At 37.8% G+C, this 27,765-nt stretch overlaps 1 protein-coding gene across 2 annotated transcripts; it reads left to right on the forward strand.

Annotated features, from left to right (window-relative positions):
- Window positions 1–2,699: 2,699 nt before the first annotated feature.
- LOC108270601 (cortexin domain-containing 1 protein) lies at window positions 2,700–27,765 on the forward strand. 2 transcript variants are annotated; one of them, XM_053683408.1, is made up of 3 exons: window positions 2,700–2,910; window positions 24,959–25,210; window positions 26,305–27,765. In XM_053683408.1, exon 2 carries the CDS (start codon window positions 25,019–25,021, stop codon window positions 25,196–25,198), a length of 180 nt encoding a protein of 59 aa, XP_053539383.1. In that variant the 5' UTR covers window positions 2,700–2,910; window positions 24,959–25,018; the 3' UTR covers window positions 25,199–25,210; window positions 26,305–27,765. The 2 variants fall into 2 exon arrangements, with proteins under 2 accessions (XP_053539383.1, XP_053539384.1); XM_053683409.1 differs by lacking the exon at window positions 2,700–2,910 and having other exon boundaries at window positions 23,368–25,210.

A 27,765-nucleotide genomic window follows, 5' to 3' on the forward strand; every position in this document is an offset into this window, starting at 1 on the left:
CATTACTACTACTAAACCATAATGAAAGGTTTGGAAATGATCTTTTTATGAAAATAAAATAACAAAAAAAAAAAAAAAAACACTATGTGTGTATGTGTTATACTGGATATCTATTCACAAAACTAATAAAGGCTAGAGACTGAATCCTCTGGCATATTAGAAATTTAGTTTCTCTACAGCATTTTTTTGTTGTTGTAGAGAAAATGAAGCAACATTTATTATAGGAATTGCAGAGAAATAACTATAAAGACAAAGCGAGAGGAGGTCAAATAGTGAAAACAGTGTCAGCTGCTCTTCTCCAATAGTTCCCTTTTCCCCACAGTCATGTCTCATTTGTCCTTGTTAAAAAGTATATTTACAAGATGGTGATAGGTGGCAGACGATGCAACACCTGCGCCAACCCAACAAAACACAGAAAGGAAGGTGAGACTGTCAGGCTGTCTGTCCTACAACTCAGCATCATTAGCATCGCCTCCAATCTCAACACCTCTAACAACATAACGTTAGCTAACTAAGCATATTAAGCAAGTTTGCTAAAGGCTCTCTCTAGATGTTGTACTGGTCTAGAATTCAATTTTTTTCATTTTTGCTAAACTAGCATGTCTAAACAAACAACGTTGTGTAATTATACGTAATAGAGGTAAGAAATGTCTAAAACACATCTACAACTTTGGCTAGGAGAAGCACAATGTTAAATCCAATTTACAGATTTCTTCTGTTAGCCCAAATCTAATCAATCAGCAAGACACGCTTTGTGTCTGCCTCACCAAAATACAGTATTTACCATTAAAAAACCAAACCCAATGTGCCCAAATCTTTATATACTGACTTTAAATAATCATTTAGCTAATTTTTCAATATTCGAAGGATTTTCTATTTTACACATTCAACGTGGAACAAACATATTTGCTATTTTTTTCCCTGCACAATTCCAATACAGTTCAGACATCGGTAGAAGTGGCCTAGGAAAGGAATCATACTGGGGGAATAAAAGATGTTCTGGCTTTACCTATTATATTACAGGATGAGCACAGTCCCAGTGTGAGCACAGGACAGTCTCTATGATTACCGCTGCATTATGTACAAATCTAGCAAACCTGTAGTATAATCTGTAATTTTGGGGGAAAATTGTTTAAAATATATTTTTTGTTAACGTATTTCTGGTTATGCTTTATTATAAGGTCCACAGATAAGCAGTATATTAATACCTAACTAATGCTTTCAAAATGATGCATAAATGAATGCATGCACTAATCCTTAGTGTGTCAGAAAATAATAAAGCCTACATATTAACAGTGTCATTTAATATCCATTAAAGATGCTAATAATTAAATATTAAACATTAATACAGTATATTGCTCAATTGGGACTGTGTTAGGCCTATTAATTTATTATTATGTGTTCCACCCAGGTAGCAAACTGAAAGGTTGTCTTGTCCACTGGGCCAACAGACTGGTCCAAAATCCTTTAATAGAAGCCTTTATTTGTCACATATACAGAACATTACTGTACAGTGAAATTCTTCATATATCCCTGCTTGTTAGGAAGCTGGGGTCAGAGCATATACAGGAATTGTCAAATGCCACATGGTCAACCCAGCTCAGGATCAAACCTTAGGGCTGTAAGCAACTCTACCACTATACCAGCTAGTGTTTTTATCTATTGGGTACTGTCTTGAGAAATATTTCAACTGTATGGTTCTATTCGGGCTCCTAAAAGTGCTTGTTGGAAGAATAAATGTCAAATAAGTTTCAAAAATCGTTAGTACTAAAAGCTTGTGTATACAGAATTGGTCCATTTTAACAAGGAATACTGCCAGTATCAGTATGGTCTCTTCTGCAATTAATGAGGTGCAAAAAAAAAAAAAAAGGATCAGTTACCAAGTATTGGTCGATTCTCAGATGTCTGATATCAGTGTCGTATAGAGAATATAAAAATGAGGTGGGTGCAAAACAGTTACTTTTGATGCTTATGGAGAGCATTGCATACTGGTACTATACTATATCATATACTGTACTATATACTCTACACCCAAGTGGTGAAATACAGTCAAGTTCCATTTGATTAAGAACATCATTGCACGAGACACAAGAGCATGAATTCTACATTCAAGAGGGACACCTAACCAAAAGTAGTAAGTCTTATAAATATCAATGTATATACCTTTATAACGATTGCAGTGTAATATGTACAATTCAAATAAGTATACTACTATATAGTATACTAGTATATAGTATACTAATAAGTATACTGTTCATAACACATTATTATGAGAATAAATGTAGATCAATGTAAATATCAAGAAAAAGCCCTTGATGAAAAGGACAAGTCTTTGGTGTGATTCAGCGGATTTACAAATTGGCTACTGTTCAATTGTGGAAGTTAAAATACTTCATATTATGTATAGTATGTTAGTATGTTTACTGTATATATGTAAGTAAGAATATGTATCTGTCTGTGAGTCTCATCCTGCCTTTACACTTGGCTGCACACTTCATCCTATTGGGCCATTACACTGTGTGTGTGGATGTGTGTGTGTGCGTGCGTGTGTGTGTGTGTGTGTGTGTGTGTGTGTGTGTGTGTGTGTGTGTGTGTGTGTGTGTGGACTTTCTGCCTTCTCCCCGTTGCTCCTACTTACTCACACACCATTTCACACTTGCTCTCTGTCTCCCTTTCTCTCTCTCTCTCTCTCTCTCTCTCTCTCTCTCTCTCTCTCTCTCTCTCTCTCTCTCTCTCTCTCTCTCTCTCTCACACACACACACACTCACATACACACACACACACAGTCTCTGGCTGATGTACTGAAACTGAGAGCTGGATGCTGCAGCAGCGAAATCCTCCGGATCATAGCTGGTGTGCAGCATGGACTCCCTTTCTCACCACTTTCCACTCCACAGGATGTGAGAACAGGTAGGACACTCCATTCCTCTCTTCACTATGTTAGCCCAACACATGAAATATAGAGCATGGATACACACACTCTATGCATTGTAATCATGCAGGTCCCAATTGAAATTTTTTGCCTTGTGTTTTGTTGGTTTGGAAGAGAATTTGTTGTGAGACGTTTCATGCTTGATCCCGGTTCTGTGCTGAGCTCCATTCAAACCTCCATGACTGCTCCGAAATGACACAAGTTAAGACACAGTTGTTTGGAGGCAGTGACAAAAGTTCAAACTGTATACACTTATACAAGGGTTTCAAAACTCAATTCAAATGTATATGTCCACAAAACATGATTATTAAACATGCTGTACATGTCGCGCCTGTCAGGTTGGTACTGATGTTCTCTGGCTTTATTGTGTTATTAATAATCCATCAACCTGAACTTCCTCTAGGGATTGTATACATTTTATTTACTGTAACCTAGAGCACCTGAGGGTTGATTTATTATAAATGCATTGCATTTTATTATAAATAATGTTGCAAATATAACAATGAGTTATTGTGTACATTATTAAGTTGAGAGAATATTCAAGACTTGTGGTTCTGAAACGTGAGTAGCATGCTGCTCAAGAGATCCAAGTGTTAATGTATGGGTGAATAAATTTGACTAATTGATGAGATTTTTTAACTAGCCAAAGTGGTTGGTCTTTGTCTATGGATTGCTTAAATTGCTCAATCTTGTACATCAGAGAACACAATAATCTAAGGTGCTACAGATTTGCACTGACGAATACATTTTCAACAATTTCAGTATAAATCCACCTGTACATGAATGAATGAATTAATTAAGTTATTTATTCAACCAACTTAAGCACATAACATCATTCAAACACAGGTCATGACAGCTCTGCAAAACAATTCAAATAGTGTGGAAACAATTCCCTTTCAAAACAAAGAGCTTAAACTCTGCTAATGAGATTAAGTTTGAGATGTTTCTGTAAGTCCTTCCATGCTACTGAATCAAAGCATCTTACTGTCTAGCCACTGTGGCACTGCTGACATAAGCTATGATTTACTTTGCAGTAAACATTTATAAGATGGCTCAGACAGATGGATCAGCAACCTGTCACGTTTCAGCCTGAAAAACAAACAAACAAACAAACAACTTGTCCGGTATGCACATATATATATATATATATATATATATATATATATATATATATATATATATATATATAAGAAGTAATGTTTCCATTAGTTTTTTTCAGAGTTGTTTTTGAATAACTGTCTGATAAGAACAGTGTCGCAGAGTAGCAACGTAGCAACATAAAAAAACTACAGCTTACTAATGCAATTGATGAAAGCGTATACTCACCAGCTACTTTATCAGGAACACCCGTACACCTGTTGATTCTTTAACTGCAATTATCCAATCATCAAATCATGTGGCAGCAGTGCAGTGCATAATATCATGCAGATACAGGTCTGAGATCTTCAGCTGATGTTCACATCGAACATCAGTATTGGGTAAAAATGTGATCTCAGTGACTTTAACCAAGGCATGGTTTTTGGTGTCAGACGGGCTGATTAGAGTATTTCAGAAGCGTCTGGGATTTTCACACATCACAGTCTGTAAAGTTTACACACGAAGGCTACAGTAACTCAAATAACCCCTTCTCAAAACAGACAGGCCTTGAGTCAAATGGGCTACAACAGCAGAAGACCATGTCAGATTCAAAGCTTTTTAGCCAAGAACAGGAATCTGAGGCCACAGTGGACACGGGCTCATCAAAACATATGGTCTCTTATCTTTTTTCATGTGCTTACAAAATTCCATCTTAGCAAGTGGAAACAGCTTGAATATAGTCAAATCTATCTAGTACTTCCTATTATAATATTACAATAAACCAAATATAAGATTATTAAACCTATTTCAAGCCATTTGTACTCATTTCAAGCTTGAAATGTACTATTGGCAGATAATGTTGCTCCTTTTAAGCATTTATTTCTAGAAGGAAGCAAAATGATCTGCCAACAGAATAAGAAAAATAGGTCTACAAGCTTGAAATGAGGAAAAATGTCTAGAAATATGTTAAATGATCTTATATTTATTGTGATCTTATAATAACAAATACTGGATACATTGGACTATATTCAAGATATTTTCACTTGCTATGGAGCTACATGATTTTATGCGTTGTGTTGGTGCCAGGTGTTACTATTAAAGTGGCTATATTTACTAGTTCATGTCTGTAACATCCAAATGCAGCATTATTTAAAAAACAAAACAACAACTAGAGCTAAATATGTCATTAAACGCTATGCAAGGGCTGCACAATTAGTTGCATTTTAATAATGACCACAATATTGGGCTTAGCAAATAGTGAATATAGCTAGCTAAAGTTAGCTAGTTGGATAACACTTACTGTGCTGCTTTAAATAACGTGCTCCCCCTTAACTGGTGTTTATTTAAAAAGATATAATGCAATAAATAAGTCTAATAAAATGTTTTCGTTCCTAAATTACATGAATTGTGATAATTATGATTATGAGGTTTTTCTGTAGATACAGTGCCCTCCAATAATATTGGTACCCTTGGTAAAGAAGGCTGTGAAAAATTGTCATTGTTGTTGAACCTTTTGATGTTTTGTTTACAAAATTGACAAAAATACTCTGCTCTCAGACAGTTGCAAACACAACACAGGTTTATAAAAAAATCTTTGTTATATATAGCTGTGCAACAATTATTGGCATTTGTGCTGCCTCCCTTTGCCAAGATAACAGCTCTGAGTCTTCTCCTTTAATGCCTGATGAGGTTGAAGAATACATGGCAAGGGATCTGAGACCATTCCTCCATACAGAATCTCTCCAGATCCTTCAAATTCCTAGGTCTATGCAGGTGGACTTTCCTCTTCATTTCACCCCACAACTTTTCTATGGGGTTCAAGTCAGGGGACTGGGATGGCCATGGCAGGACCTTGATTTTATGGTCATTAAACCATTTTTATATTGATGTATGTTTTGTATGTTTTGGATCATTGTCCTGGTGGAAGATCCAACCACGGCCCATTTGAAGTTTTCTGGCAGAGGCAGTCAGGTTTTCATTTAATATCTGTTGATATTTGATAGAGTACATGATGACATGTATCCTAACAAAATGTCCAGGTCCTCTGGCAGAAAAACAGCCCCAAAACATTAAAGAGCCACCACCATATTTAACTGTGGGCATGAGGTACTTTTCCATATGGCTATCTCTCTGTGTGCACCAAAACCACCTCCCAATCCCATTTGAAGTTCCAGTAGTGTCTGGCAAACTGAAGACACATGAGTTTGTTCTCAGATCAGGGTAGAGGCTTTTTTCTTGAAACCCTTCCAAACAACTTGTGGTGATGTAGATGACTTCGGATTGTAGTTTTGGAGACTTTCTGACTCCAAGACACAACTAACTTCTGCAGTTCTCCAGCTGTGATCTTTGGAGATTTTTTTTCCATTTGACCCATCCTCTTCACAGTGCATCGGGACAAACAAACACACGTTCAATTCCAGGTTGATTCAGACCATTTCCAGTTGACTAGAGCTTTTTAATTATTGCCCTGATGATGGAAATTGGCATTTTCAATGCATTTTCAATGCTTGTGCTATTTTCTTATTACCACTTCCCAGTGAAGCTCAACAACCACATCACATCTATATTCCTTGGTCTTACATATTGTTATGAATCACTAAATGAATTTGGCCTATGTGTTACCTCATATTTATACCCCTTTGAAACAGGAAGTCATGGTTGAACAATTTCCTGTTTCTAGTCACCCAGGTGTACTAAAACTTCAAATATCAGTGGGAATACACTTCAAATATATTTTTTGCATATGAATTCATAGGGGTGCCAATAACTGTGGAACACCAATATTTAACAAAGATTTTTTTAATTAACCTCTGTTTTGTTTGCAATTGTTTGATACCCATGAGAGCAGAGTATTTTTTTTTTTTTTTTTTAAATAAAAGATCAATAGGTTAAACAATAAAGACAAATGTTCACAGCCTTCTTTGCTCATATTTACCAAAGGTGCCAATATTAGTGGAAGGCACTGTAAAATAACTCTTAATTTCTTGGTATTACTATGCAGTATACAGAGCTACATTTCTTATTAAGCTACAAATCTTAAGAAGAGTCTTTAAAGAAAGTCTGTTGTATAAATTACTTTATATAAGTGATATCAGCCTCTTCAAGACCCAGACTGTCGGGACAAACTAATTTAAGTGATTTAATCCAGCATTTCCCCCATCAGTCTGACTCTGACAAGTTAATACGGTCATTTGTATTCTGCATGACGTCTCCTCTCTGACAAATGTCTTGTTTTGGCAGTTGATAGGACTGAGGTACCACCAGTGTGAGAATGAATTACACACACAAAAAAAAGATTTAATCGGATTTTGTTGATACAGCCAGCTTTTTATGAATAACAAAATGTTTAATGCTTTTTAAAAGCTTGATCTTCTACATTTTTATTTATTTATTTTTAAATAGGGAAATCTATTTTCCAATTGCTTCCGAGCAATTAAGCGAATAGAATCCAGAATCTTCTCTCCTTTCCTTTCGCATCTGTAAGTCTCTAACATTGTTCTTCCTTGCTGAGATCATGATGTCCACCTGCCTCTCAGCACTAGCACTTAAAGAGATAAATAGACAGCAGAGGAAAGCTCAACTTTGCTGTGAAACGTTAGATGAATCTTAAAAATCAGTCATTCTGGGGTTTTTTTGGGGGGGGGCAGAAATGGACAGAACAGTGAGAGAGAGAGAGAGAGAGAGAGAGAGAGAGAGAGAGAGAGAGAGGTAAAGGAAAGCACTGGCATTAACTGACATTAAGGAAAAATCCACCCTGATAGAATTGATATTAATCTTTATAATTAACATGTGATCTTTAATGAGATCCAAGATTTGACTACGTGCTGATCGTAGCTCTATTTATGCTGCATTTGTGGTGCCTTCTGAGTAGGAATTTGCAAGTTGTAATACGTGCAATTCCATGACGTGCAAAGTGGAGAAAAAAACCCCATCAAAAGCGTGTCTTTTGTTTCTGTCACAGCGTGTAAAGCTCATAAAAAGCTACTTTAACCACACTTTTACATTTACAGGTCAGAATGGCTATTGGTACGGTTCTACTATAGTGAGTTTCGAAAATTCATGCAATATTTTGGACAGAAATTGCAGAACAGGACAACAGCAGGCAATAGCGAGTAGTGTTAGCAACAAGTTAGCTGGCTAACGTTACTGATAAATATAATGTTGGTGATCACCTTCTCAAAACTATCATTAGTATGGTCGGTATTATACATTTAACCAAGTAGTACTGCTAATACTGCTATAAACTCATTTAAAAATAAGGGGAACTTCACACTGGTCAAAGTGTGAGCGGCCATGTTGATTTGATATCACTCTTTAAACAGGGAAGGAATTGGTAGTTGACAAAACTAAACCAAGTTGACGAGCTGAAATTTCAAGTTGACTTCACCTTGAACGCAGTATTACCTCTTGTTTTATCTCTATCTAAAGAGGCTGATGCAGCAACGCTTTAGTTCTTTACTCTGTCTAGCTCTCTCACCTCCTCTGTTGCCTGAGAACCAATTTCTTCTTCTTCTTCTTCTTCTTCTTCTTCTTCTTCACATACAATTAGCAAATCTTATGTGAGCTGCCCTACGTACTGATTTTCAATAACCACTTTGGAGCTTTCACTACTATCCTTACTCCATAAGAAATGCACATGGTGTTGATTTACAATCAGCACTGAAAGAGATAAGTGGCAACACATGCTTTTCTTGAGTCCCTCCTTCCTTGCTTGAATCCAGTCTCCGCCCTGTGTGAGCGGAGTTTGCATGTTCTCCCTGTGCTACGGGGGTTTCCTCCTGGTACTCCAGTTTCCTCTCCCAGTCCATAGACGTGCATTGCATGCTGATCGGCATTTCCAAATTGTCCGTAGTGTGTGAATTTGAGCGTGATTGTGCCCTGTAATGGCTGGCCCCCCGTCCAGTATGTCCCCTCCATTGTTCCCCATTTTCCCTGGGATAGGTTCCAGGTTCCCCATGACCCTGTGTAGTACAAGTGGTATGGAAAATGAATGGATCTGTCTTTGACTCCCTCCTCCTCATATGATAGTAGAAGCAAATTGGGTGAGCTGGACTCGGTGATGAAGAGCCAGCTAAATTTGACCTGGCCAGACAATGATACTCATTTGTTTAATTTAATTTCTCAGAGTCAAGAAAATACAATTTGTCAGCCTTGTTTTCTGTGTCAGAGAGAGTGGATTTATTAGCAGTCAGAAGCCTTGAGTCAATCATCTTCCATTTGAAGACACATAAGAGAATGAAATCATAGTATATATACTTTACTTATAGAAAGTTAAACAATGTAGTATTTATCACCATTAAACCACCACAACACTCACAGTATGTACATACAAGATTCCTGGTATATGCTTGTATGGTTATCATACCACGACTTTTTCAAATCGGTCCAAATATATTCTGACTGGTTAAATGATGACTATGATGATGAAGCGCAGTATCATTACTCACTCGACTGTCAGATCACTACTTGGTGGAGAATATGACACTAAATGCAATTTAGATGAGGGCCCGGTTTGGTCTGGTCTGGCCATTAACTCTGACCTCTACCTTTGGCTACTGTTCTAAAGCTCAAATTAAATATTGCTCTGCCGATAAAAAGAATAACAGTCTGGTAATTGACTTTGGGTGCATCGTGATAAAGTGCCAAATGGATTTGTTTCCTCTTGCTGTGACAGCACCTCTCTAGAGTTCCAAGTGCCTTATCACTGAGGTATTGAAAGCTGTCCTGCTTTTCTGAAGATAGAAGATAGAAAGAGACAGAGAGAAAGAGAGAGAGAGAGAGAGAGAGAGAGAGAGAGAGAGAGAGAGAGAGAGAGAGAGAGAGAGAGAACGAGCACAGTTTGCAATAAAAGCATTTATGATTTCAGTCCCTACAGCTCTGTCCCAAATCCCAGAGGAGAAAAAGGTAGCAAAGCAGCCCTGAAACACAAACACTGAATTCGAAGTGGGTAGTCTGAACTTGGAATTACATCATTTTCAAGCTCAGTGGGTTTGAGCTACGAAATGAAAAAGAAAAAAAAAAACATCAACACCTCCATTAAAGCATGTCTTTTGATAGCAACAAGTTAGCCAGCTAGCATTAGTGATGCATTTACTTTCTTAAACCAAAGAAATGGTATGGTCAGGATTTATGTGTCTATGTTGATTGAGCTAAAGTAACTACTACTATGAACTCATTTAAAGTAATGAAATTATATTTTATTTACTTTATTGATGTTGTGAGTGGCCATGTTGACATGACATCATATGCGGAACTCTGTGGTCACAGGCTAAGGCATGAAACTAACATGCTAACTTCATATGTTCCTTTTTCAAATAACCAAAATGTTTAATAGAAAAAATGGTTAACAACCAAGCCACAATGTCCCGCATGTTAGATCATGTGGCATAATAATAATAACAATAACAATAATAATAATAATAATATAGCAGATGGCCTCATGCTCTACAAGCAAGTGGTTATAATAAAGTTGCAACACAAAATAGTGTTATCCTATTGTCCAAAGCTCAGGAGCGCGAATCCTAATGATGCCAATGCTATCTGTGGCTGGGAGTCCAAGAAAGTAAAATTGTTTGTGCTTACTTGGGTGGGAGGGATGGCTCTTTCCACAGTCAATCAGAGTAACTCTAGCCAATCTAGCCTGTGAGCTCAAGAATGTGGAAGAAGGCAGATAGAGCTGTACAATGCAGCATGAGCAACAGTTCAAAAAATAAATAAATAAATAAATAAAATGCATAGGCTGCCTTCACATGTCTCCAGTTGTGAAGCTGACCTATTTGGCACCAAACCAAAATTTTACTTGCTTTTCCTGACAGCATCCATACAGCCCAACTTTAACTACCCTTGCAACAGCATTACTGTGCATTACTATGCAATATCATTTGACGAGTGGACATCAAGCAGTTAGGAGGCGGAACAACAAGTACACAGAAACACTGCAAAATTTCAGCAGTGCTTTTATAAAACACAGTGTTCCAAGGCCATGTCTGGTGAGTTGCTTGCCCTCGCAATCACCTATGATGTCTGTACCAGGAAATACTACAGCTCACAACCCTTTGGTCATGAGCATAGAACCGTATCTGCTGAGCTACCATCTGATGTTTAAATTAACTGCTGATTTTTAAAACACCTCAAGTGTGAGGCAACCGGTTTAAGAACCACTTAGGGAGAATTATGAGCCTGTTCTGTAGGTATAGGCTGATATAAAGAAGCCGATAAGAGACAGGAAGACCTTCTCTTATCTAAATGTCCTGCAAAAAAAAGATGGAACAATACCAGTAAGAAGAATTCAGAATGATGAACCACAAGAATGACCAATGAGAGTACTGGAAGATTTCCTCACAGTTTGGCCTGCTAGTTAGCGTAGATGGTCAGGTTAGATGTTACAACACAAGATGAAATAAAGTAGAGCAACCACATTGATTCAAAGTGTGAATAATGCCTTCCTCCACTTTTCTGCCCCAACATGTAATGAGGCTAATAGTCTACTGTGATGAGTTGCAGCAGATCAGCTAGTAAAAGTCAGATATATAGGCATATATAGTATATAGTAGAAAAAAAAGAAGTAATTAATATGTATTTGATTGAATTCTGTAGTAACAGCATGACCACAATATCTGGTCTCCCCAGGTAGCTAATAAGCTAGTAGCAAGTAGTTTACGTTCATTTGTTCATTCATTCATTCATTCATCTTCAGTTAATGGTCAGAGTCACAGTGGATCTGGAGCCTATGCCAGGAATACTTGGTGCAAACTGCGAATACACCTTAGATAACACACCAGTCCATCAAAAGGATGAATCATGCACACACACATTCACAAACTCATTCCATCCATCCATCCATTCATTTTCTGTACCGCTTATCCTACACAAGGTTGCGGGGAGCCTGGAGCCTATCCCAGGGGATTCAGGGCACAAGGTGGGGGATACCCTGGATGGCGTACCAACGCATCGCAGGGAACAATCGGACACATATTCACACACCACAGACAATTTAGAGATCCTAACCAGCCTGCAACAGCCTCCAATGTCTTTGGACTGTGGGAGGAAACCGGAGTACCCAGAGGAAACCCCTGAAGCATGGGAGAACATGCAAACTGCACACACATAGCGCGGAAGCGAGAATCGAACCCCCAACCCTTGAGGTGCTGATGTGGCAAACGTGCTAACCACTAAGCCTCTGTGCCCTCATTCCACCTATGGGAAATTTAGAGTTGCCAATCCCTCCACTGGCATGTTTTTGGGAGGTGGGAGGAAACTTCAGGAAATTCACAGGGGCATGGAGAGAACATGCGACACAGAGAGAGAACACAAGCGAGAATGATAACTATTGCCTCAACAAGCCACCCCAGTATATAAATCTGATATTATGAAATAAATTATTGTAAACCCCCCCCCCAAAAAAAAAAAAAAAAAACAAACAAAAAAAAAAACCCACCAACAGCAGCATGTCATATGTCGGCAGGGTCCCACATGCTTATTTCCAGAGCTTGGTGGTGAGCACTACTTGTTCATCATGCATAAAACTGGACTTTCTTCATTTGACCAGCTTGTTCATTATTAGTAAAAATAGTCAATTAGGATTGTAGGGAACGTGAACATTGGCCTGGGCTGTCAATTGGCATGGATGGTAAGACTAACTTTTACAATGCACAAAACAAGATTTAAGTCACTAAAAGATGTTTTTTCAAAAAACTCCAATGTGCAGAAATTTAAAAACTCCTTGTTCTGTGTTTTTACGTGGATAGGAAAAACACATGTATTTGAAATTGCTGATGTCAGATCATGAACCAGCACATGCCTATTGCAGTGTTATGAATGTGCTGGAACTCCATTTCTCATGGCTGCAGTTATATTGTTGTCTGAAATTTCTAATTTGTTAACATGTTTGTAATTTAATTTTGCTTTGTTTCATTATTACACCCTCATATTACTACTAGTCCAAGCTCTTGTTATTTCAAAACTGGATTACTGCAATGCATTACTCCTGGGCCTCCTAGCCAACTCCATCAATCCCCTTCAGATGATTCAGAATGCAGCAGCACACCTTGTTTTCAACCAGCCCAAAAGGACCCACGTCACACTCCTCTTCTTCTCCATCCACTGGCTTCCTGAAGCCACCCGCATCAAATTCAAGGGCTTGATGTCCACATAAAGACCTTGTCTCTAACTGCACCTCCCTACCTCAAGACTCATTGAAGTTTATGTTCCCTCCTGCAACCTGCGATCAATTAACGACCATCTCATCTTCATGCCACAAATATGAGTACTTGTATTTGTCTTGTATTTTTCATTTTAGATCATTTGGCCAAACACAAACCTGTCCAGGATAAAGATTGATGAATGTGCTTTCGACCATGTTGTTTTTGAATTGGCATGTGGACAAAGATATTTTTAAAATGCTGTTCATGTGGACGAGATTCTTTTTGAAAAACAAGGGCTCGAAACTACATTTTCCAAAATATCCATATACGTGTGGACGATCCATATTCGAAGTGTCCACTGTACACCCAGAACCTAATTAAAGCTAACAAAATAGGTACTGCTGTAGACTGTTCCCGTCTGTAGGAAAATCAAATAAAACCAGGCACGCTTCCAAACAGACCACAGGAGAGCTGGCTGCTTTAATATCTGGATAGATTTGGAGTCAGATTTGGAGATGTGTTTTGGCAGACTCATCTATCTCATCAAGTTAGCATGCAAAATTGTTTAATGTTTTGGTGAAAGAACACTGTATTCCACAGCATGTGTCTTCCTGGACGTTTTCATGTTGGGTAGGCCACAAAAGATTTGTGTGCCATTAGCAAGGCACAGATTCTAACTTTCATTAAAAAGACAGTCATGACGTGGCACTCCCACGATGCAGCTGTAATGCTCATGTGACAGATCCAGTGTAATTTCCCTCTAGTGTAACCCTAACCCCCAAACACAAACTGCCATACAGCTCTTCTGAATTACTTTGCGTTGCATCAATGTATTCTTGTTGTCTGGGATTTGTGGGCTGGTTGTTGGGTTGTGTGTTCCTTTTTAGCTAGGACAAAGAAAGGAGAAGTAGCCAGAAAGAAAGAAAGAAAAAGTAGAAAGGGAGGATTTGTGGAAGGGGTGCGAGAGATAAAGACCCCTGGAGTGAAGCGCAAATACACAAACAAATGGATCTGGATTTGAGGCGCCACTTGTAGATCTCTGAATTCCATCTGGACGTAGTGTGTGTGTGTGTGTGTGTGTGTGTGTGTGTGGATGTAAGACGGCCGACCTGAAGTGACTTAAGCCTGTCTGCTCTCTTCAGACTCCATCACTGACAGATGGGCCGTGATGACACCCCCCCCACACACACACACACATAAATACTTGTTATAGTATCCCTTTGAGTACTTGACATAATTATTAATGCAACTAATTACAGCTTACACCTAAATCTAATTTCATTCCTTAACCTCAGTAACCAAAAGAATCCTCACTAGGATATGAAACGTGTTCTGCCTCACACACAGTCTGATATCAGTTGAATTAGAGTTGGGTTTATGGTCATTTGCCTCACACACTCATTAAGTTTTGTCTGCATTGTGAACTGGAGAACGCAAAAAGTGTGTTATTCCACCTCACATTCAAAACAACTGATCTAAACAGGAAACAGCAGAACGTTGCACTTTGGTTCTTGTTGATATGGTGGCAAAGACAGCCAACAGAACCTGACTATTAACACTCAATCATGTACTTTCTTTCTTACTTTCTCTCTCACACATGCACTTTTACCCCTCTCCCTCTTTTTATCTCTCCTCTTTTTATCTTTTTCACTTTCTTAACGCAGAAAGCTTCTCACACCCACACCCACACACACACACACACTCTCGCTCTCTCTTCCCCAAGTACACATACGGCAGCACACCATTATCTTTTGAGCCAGTCCTGACCCTTCCAGAACACCGTCTGATTGGCCCGTTAATCACCAGAGGCAATTATGAAAACAGTGAAGGTGTCACGCAGTAAGACAGCTTAGATGATAAGAGGAAGGAGAAACATAAATCTCCTTCAGCAACAAAAGCAGAACTGTTCACTCTTTTCTTTACTGGTGTCAAAAGGTGGTGATTAAAACACTTTTTAAAAAAAACTTTTATGCTTCAGGTATGTGGAGTGTTATCATCAATTAGAAATAATAATGAATATAAATAAATCCGGTTAAATAAATCCATCTATCCATCCATCCATCCATCCATTTTCTGTACAGTTTATCCTACACAGGGTTACAGGGAGCCAGGAGTCTATCACAGGGAATTCGGGGCACGAGGTGGGGGCCAACCCATTGCAGGGCACAATCGCACACACACTACAGACAATTTGGAATTGCCAATCATCCTACAATGCATGTCTTTGGAAACCTGTTGGAAACTGCATGTCTTGCTTGGGGGAGAAAACCGGAGTACCCGGAGGAAACCCCTGAGGCATGGGGAGAACTTGCAAATGGGGCAGAGGTGGGACTCGAACCCCCCAAACCTGGAGGTGTGAGGCAAACTTGCTAAATCCATTGAATTTCATTTGCACTCATTTCAATCACGAATATTTTTCAGTAACAGAACAAAAATGAACAGAATAGCAAGTATGCACCGAATGTCAAGAATTGTACTGAGAAATTATACTTAATAGAAAGTACAAATAATGTGTCAAAATCTTAAAAGTGGATGTATCCTGCTAAAAATGTACTCAAGTGAAAGTAAAAAAAAAAATAAATACTCAAGTATTTAAAAAGTAAGCCTTTTTTAACTGATGAAATTAAGTTAGTCATGTTTCTATGTGAAAATAAAATTTATTACTTATTTACAACTGTTAAAAGATGATTTTCATGTTAAAGCAATTGTCACCTGATAAACTGCGCCAGAGATGTTCACCTGTCTCCTCTGTTTCAGACATTCCTGCTGCTGACTAAGCAAATACATATTTGGTTCCTGAAGTGTTGACTTTTGCATTATTCTGATTAGGTCTTGAAACTGAATTATTTCACATTTGCACATACTGGCTTGCACTCTTCCTGAATTAAATGCATTATGAATATAAATATTTTATTCGTAAAAAACATTTTTTTAAATTTTCATCATCGTCATCATTGCCGTTATTGTTATAATAATAATACTAATAATAATAATAATAATAACAATAATAATAATAATAATAATAATAATAATAATAATAATTATTATTATTATTATTATTATTATTATTATTATTATTATTATTATCGTTGTTGTTGTTGTTGTTGTTGTTTTAATATTTTTTTTTATTCTTTAAAAAAAATTATTATTATTTGCCATATATACTGTTGTAAAGCTTTTCTGGATGATTAAAATGCTTCAGCTTCAACAGAAGTAAGATGTTTAGAGAATCAGGAGACCAAGAGCCAGGGTACAGTTAAAGAGATGGGTTATTATGCATGCAGAGACACCCTGGGCACTACAGCGTTTCGTAGTCTCAATCTTAGTCTAAACATAAGTTGGATACAGTTAGCTTTTATACTCAGCTGTAATTGCAAGCAGCATAACCAAGGCTAGTTAAGGAAAACATAAGAGAAAAACATAAGACAAAAGACAAAACAACTTGACAAAAACATAATCAAGGACAGAAACCCAAAAATGTAATAAGACCATGAGTAAGCAAAAATCACATTGAACTGATTTTAAATGACTGAGTCATAATCATGGAAAATAAGGAATAATATTTCACAATACATACAGTATGTCAAATTAGATTTTTGTACGGAAGAACATTTTCCTTAATCCGTTTCTAAGTATGAGTATGATGTTAGCCCGTCAAGTCCGTCTTTAAGTGAACAGGACTCTGGGCTCAAGTTTGTTCATAGAATAACGGTTTCCTGCTTCACGTTTTTTTGGTCAACTCTTAAATTGCTAATGGCGTCACCAAGGCTACTGTTGCCATGAGCGCCTAGGTTTATGACCTTTTTCAAAAGACAAAGCTCTATATGTGTGAGGAAAATCCCCAAATATGCTGATGCAAGAGTGTTCTGTTCCCTGAGGAGACTTTGAAAAGACAAGAAGTGGCACATTATTGAAGCTGAATGATTTGTTACTAGCCCTGAGGGCCAGGTTTAAACAGTTCAGCTGTGACAGTATGCCTAGTGGAGGAGAAATAAGTGCCAATGGCAGTATCTGTTCAAGAGGAGAAGGTTGCTAGGTTCCCCAAGGTGTAAAAAGAGAGGCAAACCCAGTAAATAAGGAAAAGTGTGCTGGTAAGTGGAGTAAAGCAGGATTGAGGATTGGGGGAAAATAAAATCAGCCATTTTATATGAAGCTAAAGAAGTAATCTTATTTCAAACTATATTTAGCCCCATGTAGATTATTTTAATTCATGCCCAAACCAATCAAAAGTTGTTGTTGGTTGTTTTTTAAGAACAATCTTAAAGCAATTTTTGTTTTTGTATGATCTTTTGACAATCTGTACTGTACATTTATAACATTTGATTACATCAGCATTTGATTTCCCCTAATAAGAAATGGTGAGAGGAAATTTGTCTTGCTGTGCTTTGTTTATTCATATGGAAATAAATTTTAGAGATCATATTAATATGAATATTTTAGACATTTTTCACATTTATATTACAAATATTATTTATAGTTTCACCAGATAATAACAAGTGGAAATACAAAGATCCTCACACAGAATATGAAGAATATCACACATTTATATGATGATTTCTAGAAATATTTTTATATTGGTAATAATCCAGATGAAATAAAATACATTCCCAGACTTTATGACTCTAAACTATTATATAGCTGCATTGCATTCTGGAACTAGAATCCAGCATTTGCTGTCCAGTACGTCTACGTTGGATTTATCATTAATATGACATGCAATGATGCTGGAAAATGGTGAGTGAAGATCTCACTCTTTTACTTTTAGGAGTTAACAGCTAACAGGAACATACTCGTGTTGTACTGTAAAACGTCACCACTGGCATTTATCAACAACAGGCAGGACTGATATCTTTCTGACATTATATGTCATATACATTTGTTAGCTTAATCACACATGTTTCTGTCATGGTATATCAAGCAGGATTGTAGGCTAGCTAGTGGATCACTTAAAAGTGGTTAGACTCAAACAAACCATATACAGAATGTCAAATAAAGTTAAAAATCGCTCACGTACATAATCATTTGAGAACTACAATAACAAGCTACTTACATTTGTAGATTGAGCTTTGTGATACTTTGTCTGCCATTTTTTTCAAGCTGGAAGGCTTCAGAAAATATGATGTCATTTACAGTAAGGGAACATAAGTGAGCATCAGTGCTCCCTGGTTTTTGTAGTGCATTGTGTTTTTAGGAAGTGGGAACGTTCACTCCCTAAAAACACGATGCACCACAAAAACCAGAGAGCACTGATGCTTACTTATGTTCCCTTAGTGTACTGGAAGGATTTTAAGACAGCCCTTAAAATGGTCAAATCCCAGATCAGTGCCCTGATTATGGAGCTAATTGAGACACACCCAAAGTCATCCTGTGACAGCAATAAGGCAGACCACCACAATAAAAATACAGCATCAACCACCACCAAATTAACACCAGATTCACTGAACATATCACAAATATTTCAATACAAACATATATAATGTTTTGAATTTCAGGGTGAAGTTTTCCTTTCATGGTTCTGTGGAGCCCTATGACAATGTTTGCTTGTCAGAAAGTGTTCCCATTTAGAAAAGGAACACTTAGCTTCCTTGTCAAAAACAAGGAGGCTAAGAATCCTAAAAAATCCTATTCAAAGAATCCTTTAAAAATGTAGACCATTCATATTCAAATGGAGGACCGCGGCCTGTGTCCAGAACCAGCAAAGGACCAATATGGACCGAACAGTATTAAACAATATCGAAGTCAATAAAATAATTTCTGACAGCTTTCAAACATGATTGACTAAGTGTAGCGCTCTGCTCTCGCTCTCTATCAGTGAAGAAACTGTGTTCGATTGTGTGAGTTTATGCAAATTGTTCTTACGAAGAGTTCCGCATCTCATCCAATCCAAATCCAAATATATGCAAATATCTTCGCACGTGAAAGACGATGTTGCAACTGTTAGCAAGCAGCAGACAGACACACAGAAACCGAACGTCCATCGATATCAGACATGTGAGCATGGCTTATTCAAAGAAAAGAAAAGTTGATAGTAAATATCGCATTTTCAAAGACGAGTGGACAGAAAAGTACGCATTCATTCTCCCCATGACAAGTACAAAAACAATGTGCCTTACATGTTCTGAGTCTGTAGTGCTTGTCAAAAGTGCCAACGTGAAGCGCCACTATGACACAAAACACAGTCATTTTGACCAAACTCAAAACACTGAGCTGAGAACGAGAAAAATAAATCAGATCAAGGCCCAATATGAGAAGTCCACCAAAGTTTTTGTCATTCCCTGACAGCCCAAGAACATGCAATGGAGTGCTCACTGAGGATAGCTTGGATTTGGGGAAAACATAAAAAGCTATTTACAGATGCAGAGATGGTAAAAGAATGCATGAGTGAAGTTGCTAAGACCTTGCATGATGGTAAACAAAAAGATCAAACAGATCCCATTGTCAGATTCCACAGTGATTAGAAGAACTGAAATATTAGCTGAAGATGTGATTTCACAACTTGATGAGGCTATTCAGAATGCACCATGCATTTCTCTAGCTGTGGATGAATCAACAGATACCACTGATAATGCCAAGCTTCTGGTATTTGTGAGATTCTATGATGAAACAAAGAAGGAATTCTGTCAAAACCTGTTGGGTTTAACAATTATTGAAGCACACACACGAGGAGAGGACATTCATGACGCCATCAAAGGGATGCTGATAAAAAGAGGGATAGATCTGAAGTCGGTGTTCTCCATCACCACAGATGGTGCTCTATCCATGATGGGAAGAAGGAGGGGACTGGTTGCACGTTTGAAAGAGGACCACATTAACCTGATATCTTACCACAGCATCATATTCCAGTCTGTTCCTTGTGTCAGTCTGTGATCAAAGTATGCTGAGGTCATGACAACAGTGATGAACCTGATAAACTTTTTGAGAGCATTGTCATCATCATTGTCAGCTTTTTTTTCTCATTTGTAAGTCACTTTGAATAAAAGCGTCTGCTAAATGGATAAATGTACATGTAATGTCAGCTAAGAGGCTTTCTGACAGAGGTTAATGCCAGCTATGATGACTTACTACTGCACAACAATGTCAGATGACTCAGCAAAGGCAGGGTTTTACAGCATTTTTAGGCCATTTGGGAGATCAAAGGTTTCCTATCAGAGCAAAAGAGTAATAAGTTTACAGAGTTTTTGGAAGATGTGGAGAAGATGCAAACAGCTGCATTTTTTTATTTTTTTTTTGCAGATATTACATCGCATCTTTCTAAGCTCAACGTTAAGCTGCAGGGACAATAACAGCAGTCCAGGCTTTCCAGAGGAAATAAGAGATTTTCAAGACTGATGTCCAAGGTGAACTTATCCACTTCCCAGAGACTTGTGGAGCAAACCCAGGGAGTGAAATATATCACCTACTTTCCTAATTTCATACAGAAACTGATGGACAACTTCAAGGCTCACTTTGATGATTTTGTTCTTGTAGAACAACTTCTGCTGATCATACAGAACCAGTTCTTGGTCACAAATGTCACTGAGTTTTCAGAGGAAGTTAAACAGATCATCAGATGGACAACTGTTGCATCACTACAAATTCAGTTGATTGAACTGCAGGAAAATGTGGCTTTTTGAAGGTACAGGTTAGTAATTGTGACCCTCCCACTTTCTGGGGAAAGATGGCGCCTGCAGCTTTACCCGTTCTAAACAAAATGGCACTACACATCCTGAACAAGTTTGGTTCCACATACTGCTGTGAGTCAGCCTTCTCCACAATGAACATTATTAAAACCAAATACCGCACCAGGCTTAGCAGTGAACACCTGCACCACTCTCTTAGAATTGCACTCACACTATTTTTTCCAAAGTTAAAAATTTGGCAGGAGAAAAAAAGTGTCATGTTTCTTATTAGTCATTGATCCAAGCCTTTGCAGTCAGATTTTCTCCTCTATGGGACTTTCCTTTGTTCTCCATAAAATGTGCACTTTAGTTATTATTATTATTATTATTATTATTATTATTATTTATTCAGTTAAGAGGCTGGCTCGCAGTGACATTTTGTTTTGCATACAGATTACTATGTAACCACTTTTGCTCAGATATCTTGTCACAAATGTGCCGTTTCATTTATTTTTGTAAAATGTGAAACCATTTGTTAAATATAAGCAAAGACAAGACAAATAGTAATAGCCTACTGACTACACGTACAGACTGTACAATGCACATTTTCCCAGTCAGAATAAAGAAGTTGCTTGTAGTTCATTAAAATGTATCTGAATGGTCTCATTGAATATATTTAATAATAGCCCTGAAAACATCTGATCCCAAATCATAGTATGAGACAAGTATGTTTGTTACTGCACTGTACTAGAGCACCAATGAATGGCAATGTCTATCCGGACCTTTCCCACTTAGGAAATTTGTGCAACTAGACCTTCTCAAATTGTATTTGAATACCTCTGGTGTAGACAGCACAGCAGTGAGTCACTCCAGAATAAGCATTACCAAAAATTGCACTTGAATCGAGTCAGACTGATGGTTGCAAAAAGGCCATCTGTCCAATGTCTGTCTTCTTTTCCTTTCATCAGTATGAATGAATGGATCCAAAGTGATAAACGAATTCTCTATTAGCTAAGTGGAGTAGCCATATGGAATTCTAACGCGCTGAAGGCGCAGAGTTTAATAGGATGAAGTTGAGCTATGTCCTGAGAGGATAGGATTCTGGCTGCGTGGTAAAGTATAAAATATGAATACAAATTGAAACAGTGGCAATTTCAAGCACTGCTGCATGTAGAGTGGTTTCAGAAAGTAGCCAGGATTTACTGGGCCATTTGTATTTTGCTCACGATCCCTCTGTTGACTGATCACTTGCCATTTAGGAAGAAGCACACAGGACTCCGTATTCAGAAAGAGATTCTGATGGTAAATGGATAGTGTTTATGTACTTATCATCTGTCTCAGAATTAGGTCTGTAATTTAACAAATACACACACTCTTACAGATACAAGCAGCCTAATAACAGGCGTCTACAGGTTTTCAAAAGGTTTTACATCTTCAATGGTCTATTAGGGTGTTTTCACATTGGTCCATTTCAGTGCTCTGAGTAGTCTCTGATCTATGACTCAGCATTTTTGTGCATATCTGAACATGACAAATGAACTCAGAACCCTCTAAAGTGACCCACAAGTAAGCTGTATTAAGACCATCTTCAGAGGTGGTATGAGTAAATTTGGTTTGTGGTTCATTTTGTGGTCCTCTTGATTTGTGCTTTGTGAAAACAAAGTGGTCTTCACATTTTGCTTTATAGATAAAGAACTTGAGAGTTGCTGTACACACATAGCTCCAGTTATCTGTCACCTAACAGAAAAACAACTCAAATGGCTTTCCATGGGGTCATATGGTCCCATGACAAGGTCAGCAATGTTAGGTAGCAACATGAAAGATAAGTTAACAGAGCCACTGTGGCACTGTATGCTATACAACTTAAGGTGTTAGGCAGCGGTAATAATAGTGTTGAGCCACTGAGAGGAAAAAATGTTACTGTATAATAGTATATAGTATGTGTGTTATATATGTAGTGTATGCATGTGTTTTGTCTATCCCAACCACTCACATCAGCCAGTATTACAGTCAGTAACGCTATAGAATAAAGAATGAGTTGATTTTAATGGATCAGCATCAAAAATGCTTCTGTTATTTCACTTCAAATCTGTTTTGCCTGCTCTGTTTTTCAGCCAAATCCTAGCATTTCAGCCAATTGAATGTATCATGCAAAGCAATCATTTTGAATGACACTATTCAGTGTTAAATATATTCATTATTTTCTTTCTACAGAATATTGGGCTGTTTAGGTTTTTATAGGCCATTGACAAGCCATCATTTGAACTGGTCCTGATGCATTACTGATGCTTTCGGGTAACAATGAATGAATACCAGTGATCCTGGCCTTCAACTTAGGTCAACATTCTCGTTACTTGACTTCATCTTGACTTAGACATGCATATGTACAGTTGCTTGCATAAGTATTCACTTCCTTGAAGATTTCCACATTTTTTATTGTTACATCCTGGAACTGATGATATGAACCGTCATAAATCTACACAAAATAACCTTCACAAAGTATTATTGAATTGGAGGTGGGGGATGGGTATGGGGGATCAAAAAAAATTGCATCATACATACATCTGGCTCAGGAAATATACATTTACTATCAATTTCAACGTTGGCATATTGGCACAATATTAATGCATGCCATTTTTCTTACATGAAATAAAGGATTTCCATTACAGTACACTAACTCAGCTTCACTGTGTTTTCTTCTCTTCATTTACTACTTTCCTCGAATCTTGAAGAGCTGTAGCCTGCTAAATGCTTTCCTTTTATTGGCACCAGCGTGGACCTCAAAATTTGAAGGATTTGGAGAGATTCTGTTTGGACGAATGATCTCAGATCCCTTGCCATGTATTCTCCAACCTCATCACGCATTATAGGAGAAGACTCAGAGCTGTTATCTTGGCAAAGGGAGGTAGCACAAAGTATTGACTAAAAGGGTGTCAATAATTGTTGCACACCTATATTTAACAAAGATATTTGTTGTGATAAACCTGTGTTGTGTTCGCAATTGTTTGATATCCATGAGAGCAAAGTATTTTTGTGAATTTTTTTTAACAAAAGATCGAAAGGTTAAACAATAAAGACAATTTTTCACAGCCTTCTTTGCTCATATTTCCCAAGGGTGCCAATATTAGTGGAGGGCACTGTATAGGAATATAAACTGTGGCATCTCTTACGCATATGACATGCAAATAAGGCAACAGTGTACAGGAACTTTTGTTCACACAACTAAAGCAGGTTTCCGAACTGCATTCAGATCACCTCTTTGTTTTAATGTTAATACAACAGTTTCGTGAACAAGACACAGATTCAATTGCATGCCATTCTGTGTACTAAAGCTTTAATAAGCTTTAGTCATTTCAGTAAAAGCCAATGCCTACATTCACAGACTACCACAGGTTTCACTACCATAGGTTTCAAGGTTGTGCAGCATCTTTTCAAATTTACTGACTGTTTATGGCTTGAGGCGTGCCACACTGACTCTGTACCCTTTAAAGTGTTGACCCTGAATTACTGTCACGACAAGAGAACTGTGCTCCTTTAGTGCTTTTTTTATTAGTATTCAGGGAGCATTCTGGGTAATATTTCCCGACTCCTGTGTTTCCCTGCCAAAAAAAAAACCCTACATCCAGTTCCAGAACTCTGCTAGGAGCTGCTGCTGTTTGAGCCAAAGTAATCCTTTGGTACTGTTGGAGTATAAATACACCTTTCAATTTGTTATTTAAATTGGAACAATATTAAATGGGGTTTTTTTCAACAGTAAATGTAATGTACTTGGCTAAATGTTGTGTGGAACATTGAAAATAATTGAATTTTTTTTACAGTGATTAATGTTTATAAATCTGAACGCATAAGGTGTTATTAGTGATGTCTTACATCCATCTCTATAAAGCCGGATTTATGTCACGACACAGGATCCCCGATCATATTGCTATCAAATTTTAAGTTTTTAATAGTGAACAGAGCATTTAAAAGGCTAAATAGCATTGTGGTAATATCACAGTGCATGCAAGTATGCTAACAAGTAAAAGCACACTGATCTGCACTTGATCATAATTAGTTCATTGTTGCTATTATAATAAAATAATCTGGGAAAATATACTAAAAGACCAGCGTATTTTTTAGTACTGCTGGCAATTTGGATACTATACACTGTGAGACAGATGTGCGTGTCATGTTAACTGTTTTCTCTTTCCTCTCTATTGCTCTCTCAGATAAACAAGCAGGATGGTAGCACTGGTCCAGCTCGATGTGGACAGATCGAAGCAGAAGCGATGGAGGAAACAACGCCAGACCCCGCGTTCGTGGATGTGGACCAGGGCTTGACTCTGGCATGCATTGCTTTCCTCTGCCTGCTGCTGGTGGCCATGATCATCCGCTGTGCCAAAGTCATCATGGACCCATACAGCGCCATCCCCACGTCCACCTGGGAGGAGCAGCATCTAGACGACTAGCATGACTTGCAGGTCTGCACACATAGACATTCAAATTACGGATGCAATTCCTCAACCTCATGCAGATCCAGGACTTTTGTTTCTAAACACATATATATGGTACTTGAAGTGCATGGAACTCATGTAAGGTTATTATAGGTTATAATACAAGATTAGTAATCTAAAATAAAGCACAAAGACTTAAAGAGACTTACAAAAACACAACAGAACTAGCTTACTTTGCTTCGAGGCTTAGCTTACTGTACCTAAAAGCAAAATAGACTCAAAATGCTCAAAAACTAGAAGTACAACTCAGACTTAAGCAAAAATAAATAAATAAATAAATAAATAAATAAATAAAATCTTCGTAAGAATGGAAAAACCCAAAGCATTTTTGTCATAAATGAAATGACAGCATCTAGTCAACCTCACTCTTGGGCACCTGAATGGTGCAATTATTCTAAGTTTTACCCTGTTTGTTTGTTTTTAAGCATGTTGGTTTGTTTGGAGATTGTGAGTTGTAATCCAAAGCATAATTGGCTGTTCTGTCTGAGTGGGATGTATAGAGCAACAATAGCAAATTATAGCAAAAAATTTTGTTCTCATGGTCAAGCAGGTCTGTATGAGAGGGCGGGGTTGGTCAAATTTTGTGCCGGAGCAGGACAGTTGGACAAACTTTCTGCAGGAATGGCTGGGATTAATCGAGTGTCCGCAGGAGAAGTCAAGAGCAGGAGTGTCCAATCTTATCCAGAAAGGGCCGGTGTGATTGCAGGTTTTCATTCCACCCAAGCAGGATCCACACCTGATTCCACCTGTTTAATCAGTTGATCTTGGCTTTCAATAGACTCAGGTGTGGCTTCTGCTTGGTTGGAATGAAAACCTGAAACTATACCGTCCCTTTCTGGATAAGATTGGACACCCCTGGTCTAAAGGAATGGGCAGGAGCTGTCAAACTTTCTGTGTGAGTTGGCAAGATTAGTAAAAAGTTCTGTACGGGTGGCTGGGATTGGTTGAGAGTGTCTGCTGGAGTGCCGAATGAGTGCAAAAAGACACAGACACAGATTTTATCTGTCTTTGAGGAAGTATGTTTTAGAATGCCTTGAAATGTTTCTTCTCTTGTCTTTCAGACAAACCTGTGTCCAGGATGCAAGGTCAAGTTACATGGACTTACTCCAATACTGAAGCACACCAACTAGAGTCTCTACAAGCTTTGAAACTACCTACAACACTGGGACCGGGCAGAACAACCCAACACTGCACAGAACTGTTCCCAGAGCAACATATCAAATACACTAAGATAATAATCATTGAATGAATTTGAGAATGGTGAGTTATATTTTTGGGGGAACCTTTTAGGTTTTGTACATTTTTCTAATAATCATGATGGATGGGGTGTGCGAATGTAATATATAATAATGTATAATGTAATGTTCAGTGAAATGAAGCCTGGCTTGGAGGCATGTTTACAAAGCTGCGCATAAGGACCATTCAACATTGAAATGAGTGTTATTTATATCTGTTTACAGTTAAGCGACAAAAATAAGTACGCTAGCTTGAATGCCATTCAGGATGAGGATGAGGTTTGTGCCGATAATAAGTTATACAACATATCATAATAATCAACATGCACAACATCATTACTCTTCCATTTAGGAGGAGGCCGCCTGGGCAGACAGTACTTTTAGGTTGTCTGTCGCATTGGGAAAGAAGCCTTTGAAGGTAGCACCATATCTTTTTTCTTGAAGGCATTACAATAAAAAAAAACAAAAAAAACAATCAGTAGCTATGAAGTGGCTTTTTGATTCAAATGCTACTCAATGAGAAAAAGTACTGGTAAACATTGTCATTTTTAATATACTGTGTTAATGTCATAAACGGTGAGAAAATTTTGAAAATGTATTATCGGCACATGCCTGTTTAGGATACTCAACTCCAGATCAAGCCATTTAGCTGAGGTTTAGAGGAATTCCCTTTATTCTTAAATGTGACTGCCTTTGGCTGCTACTTAAAGTCCACTTCCTTTGCTCCTCTGTTGTCTTGAGCCATATCAATTACCGCATTTATCTGCAGAGAATTATAACCATAACTGCATGTTATCAAGTGCCTCAGCCAAAATCACAAAGACTGTCTTGAAGCAGCACACAATCAAAATAATGTGTAGCAGATCAAACAATAATGTCTTGACTGATTGAAACTGCAACTGTGCTATGTTTATTTAGCCTGCATCTTCTTATGCATAATAAAGTTAATGAGGATTTTAAGGCTCTTTGGTGTGTTTATGATGTGTCATGTCCACAGGGTGTGCGGTGCCTTAGATAAAGTATTTTCGCTTTAATGACAGTGTGCACTCGAGCTTCAACAGAACATCAAGCTCATGCACACATGCACAGTCATGAGGAGAATTTGATCGTTTGTCCAAATCGGTTAACATGGTCAATATCACAAATTTGCTTATAATTAAACATGGATCTAGAAATAGTACAGAATCTTGAATATTGAATACATTGAATACTACTTTCTTTCTTTGAAATATTTCAAAATTCTAAAACCTTCTGTTTATTTCCCAGATTTTCAATGCGGTCTTATGC

The sequence above is a fragment of the Ictalurus punctatus genome, chromosome 10 (assembly GCF_001660625.3).
Source record: "Ictalurus punctatus breed USDA103 chromosome 10, Coco_2.0, whole genome shotgun sequence".
Lineage (NCBI taxonomy): Eukaryota > Metazoa > Chordata > Actinopteri > Siluriformes > Ictaluridae > Ictalurus > Ictalurus punctatus.